Here is a 15,086-nt window from a genome sequence, read left to right as displayed (position 1 = left end):
GTCTTAGAGAACAAATCTCTCCTCTGCTTGCCCTCAATATCAGCCCAGATCTATTATATTACATGGATGCCAATTCATTTTTTGTTTGTTCCTTTATGTACATTGCAATACCTGACAAAAGGCGTCTGCCCTACTTAAGAAACGTAGCATTTAACTTTAAAGCGTGCCTAACTTCAGGTGACTTTTCGGATTAAGCGGACATATGTGTTTAAATGAGGAATAATGCCATTTCTGGCCAGCATGACTTGCATTCTGCATTTTTTAGCGGTTTCTATGTTGAATTCTCAGTTTTCTCTGAACTAATGGGTGGAGCCTATCCGCTATCACGTCTTCTATACACATGGAGAATCCTGCTTGTCTATCCCGATCACATATATAGAAGCTGCAGCAGCATAGAGGAGATTATACAGCAGTAATGAGCAGTGTAGCGGAGATTCCAGGATTGGGGTGAGAAATAACACTTACCAGCAGCCTGTCTCTCTTCTCTGCTTCCCCTCTCCTCTCCATAGACATCTATAGGCAGCATATCTTTGCCTTTCTCTATCTGCTACCTCCTCCTACACCCATCCCCCTCCATAGACTTCTAAAGGTAGCGTGTCTGTCTCTCTTCTTCCATCTCACCCTCCCCTCTTCATAGACTTCTATTGGTAGGCAGTGAAGGGACACACACCCACTTCCTGCAGTCCATTTCTTCTGCTCTGTAACTAGGGATGGATTTTGCTTGATAACAGGGAGTGAACAGCATATTACAAGAAGGGAAATTGCATGGATAAAACTACATTTTAACAGTAATTCAATTACAATTCAGTTATCTGGCGACTAGATCCTGTTTATCCATGATTATTCCTACCCACATTCAAGGTGTTATCCAGTACATGAGTCAAGTGAGAGCAATATGGGTAAAAGAGCATGGCAGTCCCAGGAATATAGAGCACGGCCAACTGGCACAATAAAAGGCTACATTTAAAGCAGCCTGTAGTCTCTGAATGGAGAGAGCGGAGGTAATGTCATGATGCCCATCACATTGAAGCCACTCTTACTTCAGAGAGTACAGGCTCTATTATACAGATATCTCCTGATTGTAAAGGCAGAGATTGAGGCCTTGTGTTTACATGCATACCTCGAAAATTGTACATACAGACTTATGTATAGAAGGGATGGAAGAAATAGGTCATTAGTAATAGAAATATCCGTATGAAGCAGCTCGTATGCATCGGAGTAAAAAAAAACAAAAAAAAACAACATTTACAGTGGAAACATAAGTACATTACTATACCTCAGGAACAGCTCTATGTGACTGTTCTGGCTCATTACTTGTGCTGGCTTTCAATTCCAAGTTTTCAGTATCAGATGCAATGCTTGACACATCAAGCCTAGCAATTTTCCTATCAAAATTCTGAACATCTGGAGGGGTCGCATTTGGGTCTTCTGTGCCATTTGCGTTATTTATAACAGTAGAAGCCATGTCTTGACCTACATTCTCAGAAGCAGCTTCAATGTTCTCTCCTGAGCTGGGTACTGCTTCATTGGGAGATGCTGCTGCCTCAAGCGAGACACTTGTATCTTGTGGAACAACATCTTCTGAGGGCTTGTTTGTGCAATCTGCAGCATCTGTACAAGCCTCCTGTGTAGTCTCTTCCTTACTATTACATGCTATGTGAGTTTCCTCTACAGCTTCCATTTTCTCCCCAATGTTCCCATTAGTTTCCTTTTCCACCAACTCGAAGCTCTCTATGTTGTTCGATGACTCCGCATGTTCAAGGTCATTAGAACTAGCACCTAGTGTAGAGGTGGCTTCAACATCCTGACTGTCAGAGACCGTGGTTATGGTCTCTATGCCTGAAGATTCCTCTGCATCGTCTTGATTTTCTGGTGCTTTATCAATTACCTCATTTTTATTTTCAGGAATCTCAATTACAACAACTGTTTCAGATTCGGCTTTTTCTTGGTTGTCTTCAGAGGGAGAATGACTCTCCTTACCGTTCTCACACTGTTCTTCTAGCACCGTTTTTCCAGGCTCTGTATTTTCAGTATAACTGAATGTGGTTTCAGTCAGTTCCAAAGTCTGTGTTTGGGGAGTCATCTCTAGCTGTCTGCTGTAGCCTGAAACAGTCCTTATAGGGCTTGATGGTCCAGGCCCTATTTCACCATCTACATGGTCCTCATAGTCCCTGAATGCTTGAGCCAGGCTCTCTTTGTGCATTTCATAAGTGACCTGAAAACATATTGATGCGGACCATTAGTTTTTACATTTTTTTCATAAAAGTATTTATACATGCAGTATATATTTAAAAAATATATAAAAAAAAACAAAACACGAGCTTGTTGCCAATATACTATAATTCTACCATGATGTGTCAATTGTAGTAAATTGTATTCACCGTAATATAACAATTCTGGAGAATCTTTTCTTAGAACTCTACGTTGTGTCACTCCTCTGTTATTTCTCCTAAAAATTTATGAAGAAATTGACATCTGGGTATTCCTTGACAGCTGGGGGTGTGTCCTTACACAGTCTGACACTGTCCAATCAATGCTGACAGAATGAGACTGTATAGTGGCACGCCCCTTTGACAAGGGAAATGGTACCATTGTTGTCAATTTATTCATACATTTCTAGGAGAAATAACAGAGGAACGGCACAATGCAAAGTTCTAAGAAAATATATGTTCCAGAATTGATATTTAATAGGGAATACAAATATTTGCTAAAAATAGACAGGTCAGGAGAGGTGATGGGTTCTATTTAAGAGTATAACATGCTAAGTGTACCGTGGTTTTGGCAAGTAGAGATACAATTGTTTTTTTTGTATTAGTAGCAGTATCTAGCTAGTCAATGTAATGGTTGTTGTTCTTCAGTTACTCACATATGTAATGGAATAGCTGATAGTGTGCAATTAATTACTAGATTTTGTTCTAAATTAGCCAGCTAAAAGACTAGTCATTAATCTTCACTGTGATTGGAAAGTTAATCTATAAATGGACATGGACTGAAAATAAATAGTCCAGGCTACGAATCTCGGTTCTTCTAGATTACCTCAAATATCAAGCCTTGGACTTTAACCCCTTAGTGACCAGCCTATTTTAGACCTTAATGACCAAGATATTTTTTACGTTTTTTCCATCGTCTCATTCAAAGAGCTATAACTTTTATTTTTGCATCGACATAGCTGTATAAGATCTTGTTTTTTGCGGGACAAGCTGTAATTTTTAATAGCACCATTTTGGGGTACGTAGAATTTATTCGTTAACGTTTATTAACTTTTTTTGGGGGGCAATTTCGCCACACTTTTTTGCGTCCTAAATTTACACCGTTTACTGTGTGGTATAAATAGCACAATAACTTTATTCAGCGGGTTGTTACGATTACAACAATCCCAAATTTATATATAGATTTTGTATGTTTTCCTACTTTTACACAGTAAAAACACTTTTTTTTCAAAATTATTTGTTTTTGTGTCTCCATATTTGAAGAGCCATAACTTTTTTATTTTCGCCGATGCAGTTGTATAAGGGCTTTTTTTTTTTTTTTTGCGGAACGACTTGTAGTTTTTATTGGTACCATTTTGGAGTAGATGCGACTTTTTAATCACTTTTTTAAGGCAGGATTCAAAGAAAACAGCAATTTTTGCACTGTTTTTTTATTATATTTTTTACGACGTTCACCGTGCGGGTTAAATAATGTAATAACTTTATAGTTGGGGTCGTTACGGACGTGGCGATACCGAATATGTTTAACTTTTTTTACTTTGTTTTTTTTTTTAATAAAGCAGTTTGTAAGGGGTGTTTTTCATTTTTTTTCACTTTTTTACTAGTCCCACTAGGGGACTTCACTATGCGATCCTCCGATCGCATCTATAAAATACTGCAACACTTCTGTTTTGCAGTGTATTATGCCTGTCCGTGTAAAACGGACAGGCATCTGTAGGCCATGCCTGTGGCATGACCTAGCAGGCATACACTACAGGCAGACCTGGGGGCCTTTATTACATAGAAGACACCAGCACCCGGCGATCTTATCGCCGGGTGCCGGTGGGGTGAGAGAGTGAGCTCCCTCCCTCTCTCCAAAACCACTCAGATGTGGCGCTCGCTATTGAGTGCCGCATCTGAGGGGTTAAATGGATGAGATCGATACTTATATCGATCTCATCTGTTCGAGCAGGGATGCCCCCAGCCCTCAGGCAGCTGAGAGCAGGGAGATTTGACAGCTCCCTGCTCTGTTTATTTATTCCAATGCAGCGCCGTAAAAAGGCTATTGCATCGGAATAAAGCCCGTTAGTGGCCGCCGTAAAAACACTATGGGGCGGTCACTAACGGGTTAAAGAAAGGGATGAAAAAGAAGTGTTAAAATAAATAAATAAATAAAAAAGCTTGGGCCAAAATCATCTGGGATTTAAGTTAATTTGTAAAACACTCCTCCATATATAAAAGAAAACATCTCACCCTGAGTATATGCTAAACCCTGACACTTCCCAAACTAAAGTTCGCTATACACATTATGCAAAGAGGACAAAATGGCAGATTTCAACCTTTTTAGTGAATTATCTGGCATTAAGAAGGCCAAGTTCTTATGTAAACTGCCCATTAACAGATCATCTGCTGAACTTGCTTGACCAACAGTCTGGCGATTGTATCTATTGTGTATGGTGAGCTGCAGGCCAGGTCACTGCATTTACGTTCCACAGCAGTGTGATCCCATAGCGGCTATCTACAGCAGTGTGATCCCATAGCGGCTATCTACAGCAGTGTGATCCCATAGTGGCTATCTACAGCAGTGTGATCCCATAGCGGCAATCTACAGCAGTGTGATCCCATAGCGGCTATCTACAGCAGTGTGATCCCATAGCGGCTATCTACAGCAGTGTGATCCCATAGCGGCTATCTACAGCAGTGTGATCCCATAGCGGCAATCTACAGCAGTGTGATCCCATAGCGGCAATCTACAGCAGTGTGATCCCATAGCGGCTATCTACAGCAGTGTGATCCCATAGTGGCTATCTACAGCAGTGTGATCCCATAGCGGCAATCTACAGCAGTGTGATCCCATAGCGGCTATCTACAGCAGTGTGATCCCATAGCGGCTATCTACAGCAGTGTGATCCCATAGCGGCTATCTACAGCAGTGTGATCCCATAGCGGCTATCTACAGCAGTGTGATCCCATAGCGGCTATCTACAGCAGTGTGATCCCATAGCGGCTATCTACAGCAGTGTGATCCCATAGCGGCTATCTACAGCAGTGTGATCCCATAGCGGCTATCTACAGCAGTGTGATCCCATAGCGGCTATCTACAGCAGTGTGATCCCATAGCGGCTATCTACAGCAGTGTGATCCCATAGCGGCTATCTACAGCAGTGTGATCCCATAGCGGCTATCTACAGCAGTGTGATCCCATAGCGGCTATCTACAGCAGTGTGATCCCATAGCGGCTATCTACAGCAGTGTGATCCCATAGCGGCAATCTACAGCAGTGTGATCCCATAGCGGCTATCTACAGCAGTGTGATCCCATAGCGGCTATCTACAGCAGTGTGATCCCATAGCGGCTATCTACAGCAGTGTGATCCCATAGCGGCAATCTACAGCAGTGTGATCCCATAGCGGCAATCTACAGCAGTGTGATCCCATAGCGGCTATCTACAGCAGTGTGATCCCATAGCGGCTATCTACAGCAGTGTGATCCCATAGTGGCTATCTACAGCAGTGTGATCCCATAGCGGCAATCTACAGCAGTGTGATCCCATAGCGGCTATCTACAGCAGTGTGATCCCATAGCGGCTATCTACAGCAGTGTGATCCCATAGCGGCTATCTACAGCAGTGTGATCCCATAGCGGCTATCTACAGCAGTGTGATCCCATAGCGGCTATCTACAGCAGTGTGATCCCATAGCGGCTATCTACAGCAGTGTGATCCCATAGCGGCTATCTACAGCAGTGTGATCCCATAGCGGCTATCTACAGCAGTGTGATCCCATAGCGGCTATCTACAGCAGTGTGATCCCATAGCGGCTATCTACAGCAGTGTGATCCCATAGCGGCAATCTACAGCAGTGTGATCCCATAGCGGCTATCTACAGCAGTGTGATCCCATAGCGGCTATCTACAGCAGTGTGATCCCATAGCGGCTATCTACAGCAGTGTGATCCCATAGCGGCTATCTACAGCAGTGTGATCCCATAGCGGCTATCTACAGCAGTGTGATCCCATAGCGGCTATCTACAGCAGTGTGATCCCATAGCGGCTATCTACAGCAGTGTGATCCCATAGCGGCTATCTACAGCAGTGTGATCCCATAGCGGCTATCTACAGCAGTGTGATCCCATAGCGGCTATCTACAGCAGTGTGATCCCATAGCGGCTATCTACAGCAGTGTGATCCCATAGCGGCTATCTACAGCAGTGTGATCCCATAGTGGCTATCTACAGCAGTGTGATCCCATAGCGGCTATCTACAGCAACTGCAGTAATCACTGTGGAGCCCTAGAAACTTTCTTTGACCAGATTTCATTACTTATCGTACCAATTGTAAAGCTCTGTGGAATAGGTTGTCAATGTGTAAAGATTACTACTACTATGATAAGAACATTATTTTCCCAACATTTGAGCACATCCTGTTTTAATGTTAATAGAGAAGACATTAAATTTGTAATAAATAAATAACCTTTCATATAAGGCTATTCCTGTGGTTAATATGGTATAAACAGGGAGCTGAATAGCCATCAATTAGTGGACTGTTCTTAATAGAGCCAAATGTTTGCAATATGACTACGACTGCTAATGGGAACGCAGCAAGCATAAATACTAAAATCGAGGCCTGCTAGCTTTCAAGCCCTAGAATCACGAATACAACGGAAATAAGGACAAGACCTAAGAGCTAGAATTTTAATAGAGAGAAAAAAAAAAAAAAAGAAGAGATTGGGTGCTGTGTAAAAGAGAACACAAAAGTCCCAGAAATATTTTTTTAACAACACATTTTGTCAGCAATGACTTTAAGTGAGGGAAATGAACCACAACTTTTATGTCCGTCCCCCCGATCAGTTTTTGTTTAAGCCAATTGCAGCGGTTTTTGTGAAGGATGGGAAAGAAAAAATAAAAAAAAAGTGTGAACCTAACATTTTCACAATTTGCCACTGATCAGACAATCATTCGTTGATTCGGCGGCTTCTCTTGGGGAAGACGGAAATTAATGTGGACTAGAATGATCCTTCCCTGCTGATATCAACAACAAGGTCAAGAACTTGCAGATAGGAAAGACTAAACACAAACCCCCTCCAGGAGACAATGTCAGACGTGTGAGCCTGGACCTGCGTACTAACAGAGTGGAATATCTCTGGATCTGAGGCTAGAAATTCTTGGCAATACACTTCACACAATATTCCTACAGTTACAACAATAAAATACACCATTGTTATAAAGCAGGGGTAGATGAACACCAGCACACATGTAGAAATGACAACTTCTCTATAGTAAAAGAACAATACTATGAAATAAAGACATTTTATTCATATTTTTTGTGTGTGATTTGCGCTGCCTAGGAGGAAAGAGAATCGCTACAGCTGCATTTTCCATTTGCTCTAGGGCTCATTCATACGAGCGTAATACTCATCCGTGTGCGGTGTGTTAAAATAACGCGCAACACACAGACCCATTGAGTTCAATGGGGCCATTCACACATGCGTTGTTTTTCACGCAACGAGTGTCCGTTGCGTGAAACTCCCTGCATATCCTATATTGGTGTGTTTTCACTGAAGTCTATGGGAGCATCCGTGGGCTGTCCGTGTTTCACGCAGCAAATACATAGAAAAGCAGAGAAATAGGAAGTTAAAAAAAAAAAAATGAAGCGCTTGCACGGACTTGAAAAATGCATGCCACAAGCAAAGAAGTGGAGGAAAAACGCTGCGTTCGTTTAACGCGCAAATCGGACCCACTGGTCTGAATGTAGCCTTAATGGAATTATTGTTATGACCACGAACGCAGTGGAACATGTCAGTGAAATTATATATTTCCAGGAAATTGAAGCAACTACAAAAGGCATGTCGTCCTTGATCTTTAGTTCTATAAATATGAATAAATAGGCGTGCACAAAATGTATGTCCAATCATCTGCAGAAGAAAAAAAGCATAAAAATATTACGAATCAGGATGTTTTTTTGATATGAATGCAAATTCTATTTTTGCAGCAAGACATGTTTTTACTTCATGCCACAAGGGCATCTTGCTGGAAATAATTGAGCAAGTCAAAGCCTTACAGATGCTTGGATAATGATCGCTCACTTAACTTCCCAACCTTACCCCACCGCTGGAACGGCCTCCGCAAACCTGGGGCTCTCCACTAAACACAACGCTTCTTACATTCCACACATTGTACACAAATCCGCTAACTTGCATGTCGTTTGGAAATGTCAAAACAAAAAGACTTCAATACTGTAGATAAAAATGAAACAACCCATATAGATATAGGCATCTAAGGGGGAGGGGATCAAATAGTTCCAGTCTATCTCATTCTCAAGTTTAGGCTGATTTCCCTCCTCCTTTCTACTCTCTTTAATATGGTGCATGTGATTTACATTTTTTTATTTTATTAAAAGACTACAAACATATTTTAAGAGGACCCTTTTTTTTTTTTTTTTTTTTTTTAAAGAGCTTATTTAAATACCAGCCAAAGGGCAGGCAGTCAAAATGTATCCATGCCCTACTCACGGACCTTGGCATTTAAATGTCAAAGGGCACATATGTTTAAAACGTGCTAATCAAATAAGGACATAACGTTTTCTATTGTGAATATAAATTAACATTTAGACATACAACTTGGGAAGCAATTTCACAGCCTAAATACAAGCAGTCATATGGTAGACATGTTGTAATAATAATAATCATACGTATTATATGAAATGGATCATCAATTTAAAGGATTGAAAAAAAGAGCAATAATTGGCATATTATATTAAAAACAATAATGCCAAGGTAAAATCGAAATATTCCATAAATATCCAGATGTATATAGAACATAAGTTGACTTCCCGTGTAAAGGAATCGCAGCGAAGTTCTAAAAAGATAAAATAGAGAGAAAAAGAACATACGTTTAAGAAAAAAGAAAAAGGTGAAGCAATTACGCTGGTGCAGCTGTGGGAGGAGAGGGCTACATTGACAAACCGCTGCCCTGCTACAAAGGTGGCAGGAAATCTATCAAACTGGACAATAAAATAGCAATTGAGTTTCTTTGGCTTTTTATAGCAGACGCACGTATTTCGATATCAAGCACCGCAAAGCTCTACTAATTTTGTTCTTTTATCAAATGCGTTTTCAAGTTGCCCAAGGGCCGTGCACATCCTAATATAATACGGAACGGAGGGAATTGCAGATGTCGCTGTGCTGGTGATGAGCACTGTACAGCTGGATATAACATACTTCTGACACCATCAAAAACGAAAAAAATATTCAATGTAATAACTATAAAAAGCCATGACTGATTATCACATTTTACAGTGATCTGAACGACATTCTAAACAATGAAAGAATACACAGAGTTAAATGCACACTAAAATGATCTGCACTGCCAGGCTGGTCTAAGCAATCAATACACAGATTTCTAGCACATCGGCACCACCTTGTGGACTAAATTGCGCACTACAGTTCTTGGTAAATTCCATTTACCGTACTTGAGACTCAATGAATATTAGTCATCAAGCAATTTATTTATTTTTTCTAAGTTTAACAAGAAACACATAACAGAAGGAAGAAACATATTTTATATATATATATATATATATATATATATATATATATATATATATATTGGTTTTTTTCTTCCTTCTGTTTCTTGTAAACGTGAAAAAAAAAATTTAATAAAAAAATTGCTCGATGACTAATATTCACTGAATCTTTTTCATGTACAAGCAAATTTTCTATATAGACAGCGTCACAATTTCGAAAATTTGCTTGTAAATATGATGGTACATCAGTTGTGAATTCTATTCTGCTGTTTTTTTAGTTATATTCATGTTGTTCTACGTATTACATTATAGCGTTCAATAGGGGCTTTCAGCTAGATTTCTGTACACTAAATAGATCTGCCTAGTATTGTGGGAATATGGGATAGGGAAAGTACTGCTGCATTTATTAAGCAGATCTACCAGTCAAGAGTCTGGGAAAGCTGGATGACATGTAAGCGTGCTAACTACACATTAAGTAGTCATACATAATGCAATGTTAATATACTATTGGTAAGGCCAGGTTCATACAGCTGTGTGACATGCAGATTTTGATGTGGATATAGCCACAGAAAGTCACGGTCAAAATCGACTGCATTTCTAGAACAAATCAGCATGGGCATACTGGAGACGTGAAAAACCGCAGTATGCCTAGAATGCGCTGTGAATTTTATATGCTGTAAGCGATTGGTATTTGTTAAAATTTGCAGACAAATTCCGCAACTAATACGTGATGTAATCCAACCTTTCCACGAGGAAAACGTAGACACCATTTTACATGGTAAAACCCCTAGGGTGACATGACTGTACTCATTGAATATACAGTACCAATAGAGGAAACAGAGTCTATGTGTCTATTGTAAAACAAAGTTTTATTTACATACACTATAATAAAAAATTATTCTCCACAAATGAGAAAAGAGGACCACCAACATGGCAAAGGGAGATTTCACTTGGGTGTTGGGTATTAATACAATATAATAAAAAAATGCATATTATAGTGTCGTTTTTTAGATTTTGTATAAATAAAAACGTTATGTTTTACAATAGACAGACTCCGTTTCTCCTATTGGTACAAGTACGTGGTGTAAACTCGGCCTTACACAAGCAGAATACTGTTTCTATGACATTACTATGTAACGCTTGGGTAACTATCTACAGGAAGCATTTACAATCAAGTAAATAAATTGTGAAAGTCCAATGACCGTGCAAAGGATTGACACAAAATACATCACATCAAAAGAGTGGCAAAAGCAAATTCGAGAGTCTGGAAACCGGGAAGGGGGGGCACGACCATAGTTCATGAATATATTCTATATCAATAGTATAAGAGTCACAGCAATTTTATGAAATAATAATACAATAAATACCTAGAACTGGGTAAAGAATAAGGTGTAGTGGAATAACCGGTTTCTCTTACTTGCCCCATTACAAACCACAAAACCCATCAAACCACATATGGGTTATCGTTCATACACGATAAGACTGGGATAGACAAATAGCTTTATACTTCGGTAGTCCGTCAGATAGCTTTAGTGGCCAGACTATAGAAACTTCAAATAGACCGCACAAAAAAAAACAACACACCAGTAGCTGTTTACTTGATGCATAAGCCACACATCTTAAAGAAAAAAACAAACAAAAACTCAGGAATATCTTCCAGCTCAAGTCATCTTCTATCACTCACATTAAGGCTAGATTCACAAACTTGTCAGTTTTTCGTGTGTAAAAAACACAGCATTTTTCTTGCGTTCCAGTTTTGTGTGACATCCATCTGCATCTCTTTACGTGTGTATGTCATGCGTTTGTGACGTCAGCAAAAAAACTGAAGGTTTTTTGTTTTTTCCCCCTCATTTCCTTAGCAACTGGTGCGTGAAAAACACGCACAGCACACTGACGACGTCTGCGTGCTGTCCGCTGTTTTCACGCACCCAATGACTTCAATGGGCTGCGTGATGCGCAAAAACGCACAAAAATAGGACCTGCAGTATGTTTCACGCCGCTGAAACATGCTGCATGAAAAACAACGCATGTCTGAATAGCCTCATTGAGTTACATAGGTCCGTGTGACGGCCGTTGTTTTAATGTCCGTAACACACACGTAAAATACGGTTGTGTGAATCAGGCTTAACTGTGGAAGCCAAAACACTCCAACATGAGAAAGCAGCCATGAAGGCTGGGGGCTGCCCGCAGTGTCCGCAGGTGAACACATGTAATATTGCAAGACAACCACCGTATTCAGGCTTGTTATCTTCACAGCTCTACAGTACATAAAGGAATATGCATTCATTGTTGCAGCATTTTCTTCACTTTTATAGAAAACCATCATGGAAAAGCATCGCTGTAGTTACCTTTGAATGCGTGATAGAGATTGTATCCACCCAAACGCGCCAGCCACCCCATTCATATTTGACCGCATGGTAAAGGAGGATGCGAAAGATTGCGTACACCATTTCTGTAATCTTCTGCTCCTCTGTGTTTTTGGGGGTAAAAAAGCACAAAGACAGCATCCACTCTTGCCAAACCGAGCACTGCAGCAAACTCCTGCAGGTAGAGGACAACAGATAGGACATACAAAAAGGATTGGTTAAAAACACATTAATAATAATACATTTTGAAACATAAAGCAAAAATAGAACACAAATCAATGGGAACTGCCCTTATGGCTGCCAGGATAATGCCCCCTTTGACCCGCTGATACATTTGTACTACATATTACTATGCCATCAAAGTCTCCCAATACATAGCCAAGCCACATACCTTCTGTTTTCTCTGCTGTTATTAAAAAGTTTGATCATGTCTGAGAGGAACATCCGCCTCACCTCCATGACCTCTTGAGATGGAGGAGAATTCCGAAGGAGTGTAGCAATAACTTTAAGAATCACTGGAAAATATCAGAATCAAAAGTTTACAAAAGCACTAAAGTAACAGTTGCAATAAAGTTGTTAATAGTATGAAAAAAAAAGGAGAAAGAGAAAAGAGAAAGAGAAAAAAAAAAGAGGAAAGAGAAAGAGACTCTTGCTAATCGAGATCTTTGTCTGTCGGCATTAGAGCTACTCCAGACATTGAACAATGTATCGAAATACTCAAAAGGCAATGCGTTTTTGGCGCAAATTTTCCAAATTGAAACAACCACATAGAAGTACAGAGAGAAATCAACTCAAATTCCCTATTTTTTAACCATTTATAAAGAATATAAACCAAGGTGGCCACACATCTGTTCCAACTGCAGAGACTGGCATATAAAGAGGAAAATATTTCAGTGCCAGTTGTAAGTTCCTTCCGTAGGGTAGAGGACCATAGAAGAGATAAAGGAGTGCATTTCCGTTGACTGTACTTTAGTAGAAATTACTATGTAGGCACTGCTATGTGATTATTTTATGGTCATCGGTATGAGGTGGGAACAATGTTATGGGCAAGTCCATTTGTCTTACTGTGTGGTTACTTATATTTGGTCAATATGGCATTGGTATCACAAAGTGGAATATCTGCTGGGTGACACCAGTGCGTCGGAAGTCTATTGTGAGAACTACAAGTTAGAACAATTTAGGGGTATCACTGGTGTTTCTAGGTCCGGGCACTCGGAGAGCACAATATTGTCAGATAAAACAACCAGCCTTGGTTTTTGTGGTGTGACCAAGATCATAACAGCTGGGGTTTACAGCTGAAACATTTGCTGTAACATGTGTGTCTAGGCTTACATAATAAGCTCCCTGAACGACATCACAGGTAGCCATTAATGTGGCTTCCAAAAAAGCAGTTCGCTTGCCACCCAGGACATAATTATACATCATGTGCATCACTGATCCCGGTTTACCCGTTCAGTGCCACAAACAAATCTGAGCACGGTACTGTACAAGGTTGGGACTCCCCTTGTAGTCTTAAACACCAAGGCTGGTGTCACGATGGGCACAGCCTGGGACCAGACAGGTCTCTTGTACAAGCCTGTTAGGGCACACCAACTGGAGAAAAAACATGGCAGAATGTGTAAAAAACTATACCCCATATTGCTGCCTTGATTAAAAATTATTTTTTTTTATTAATCAAAAATAAAATAAAAAATGTGGTGCTAAAGGACAAAAATGGTTTAGTCCTTAAGGGGGTTAAAACGTTCAATAAGATTATTTATTGCATACAAACTCTAATACGCTTATAACTTTCATTGCTGGATCTGTGTGATCATCACAGTATAAATACAGTCAAGCGTGTCTAAATATTCTTTACTTTAGGGTGTTATTTACATACAAAATTCTCAGCAAATAAATGTCACTATAATGAAGAATTGCCTGAAACCTACAGACATCTGTAAAAAAAAAGAACTTAAAGCCATAGTTTTATTTATGCTGCACAGACATCTGAATCTCGGAGCACTAGGTCAATATTTGTATCTTTTTGTAACTATCAAAACTCAACAAGATGAATAGCAGGGAAGGAGCACGCAGTGAATCACAGAGATGGTCCCAGTTCACACAGAGTGGAGTTGTCAGTCTATCAGACAGATGCTTTCTATATGCCAGGATTCAAGATTAAAAGAAAATAAAACCCCACAGAAAATGTGGATTCATTCTACACACTGTTAAATCCCATGAACGCGAGCATATTGCCAAGGAAAACCCGGGATAAAAAGAGGATGAGAGAATTAAATCAATTCCATCACAAACTTTGCAGCCCAATAAATAATCTCAAATCCTTAGAATTGGCAACTATGCTCCATGACTACAGGGGTCTGCCAATGGTATAGAAGTGTTCTCAAAAATTGCACCCTGTGACTTAGTGGGAATTTCAAGCCCAATGACCGCTTCCCTAATTTATTGTTCTCTTTATTACCCCAACCATATTGTTCACACATTAAGGCCTTATTCACACGAGCATTATGCACCTCTGCGCAGAGGGACTCAATATCACGCATCCCCCATATACTAGAGTCTATGGAGGGACGCGTGAAGAGTGAAAAAATAGGACATGTCCTATTTTCTCACGGACCCTTCACATGGTCCGTTGAAACAATGGCCGTGTGAACGGCCACATTGAATTATATAGGTCTGTGTGACGGCCGTTGTATCAATGGACATTTAACACGTCGTGTGAATAAGGCCTAAGGATTCAGTCAGGATTCCCACACCTAAATCCTGACAGAATCCACTTACATTCTGGCGGAAAGTATGCGAATAGTGATTTTATCATCTCCAGTATGCGCATTATGGTCGCAGATTCAAGCTATATTGAGCAGCTGGCCAATCCATGGTAGAAATCAAAGTGTCAGCCTGGGTGCCAATGTGAACACAGCCTAAAAGACCCATCTCAAGTCACAGCTATGAAAGCATCAATATCGAAGACAAAACTGAAGTGTCAAAAGTATCCCTGACAAGGATTTTCCTC

General features: G+C 40.2%; 1 protein-coding gene across 2 annotated transcripts in view; it reads right to left on the bottom strand.

The window, feature by feature from the left end:
• The window catches only part of LRBA (LPS responsive beige-like anchor protein), a 641,245-nt gene that overhangs the window by 550,659 nt on the left and 75,500 nt on the right, over positions 1–15,086 (bottom strand). For both annotated transcript variants that reach the window (XM_075860361.1, XM_075860360.1), the window contains exons 20-22: positions 12,468–12,591; positions 12,059–12,251; positions 1,277–2,215 (exon numbers count right to left, since the gene is read on the bottom strand). In XM_075860361.1, coding sequence (XP_075716476.1) covers positions 1,277–2,215; positions 12,059–12,251; positions 12,468–12,591 — 1,256 coding nt within the window. The remainder of the gene's footprint in view (positions 1–1,276; positions 2,216–12,058; positions 12,252–12,467; positions 12,592–15,086) is intronic.

Source organism: Rhinoderma darwinii, chromosome 1 (assembly GCF_050947455.1).
Source record: "Rhinoderma darwinii isolate aRhiDar2 chromosome 1, aRhiDar2.hap1, whole genome shotgun sequence".
Taxonomy (NCBI): Eukaryota; Metazoa; Chordata; class Amphibia; order Anura; family Rhinodermatidae; genus Rhinoderma; species Rhinoderma darwinii.
This window is presented reverse-complemented; position numbering and strand designations above follow the sequence as displayed.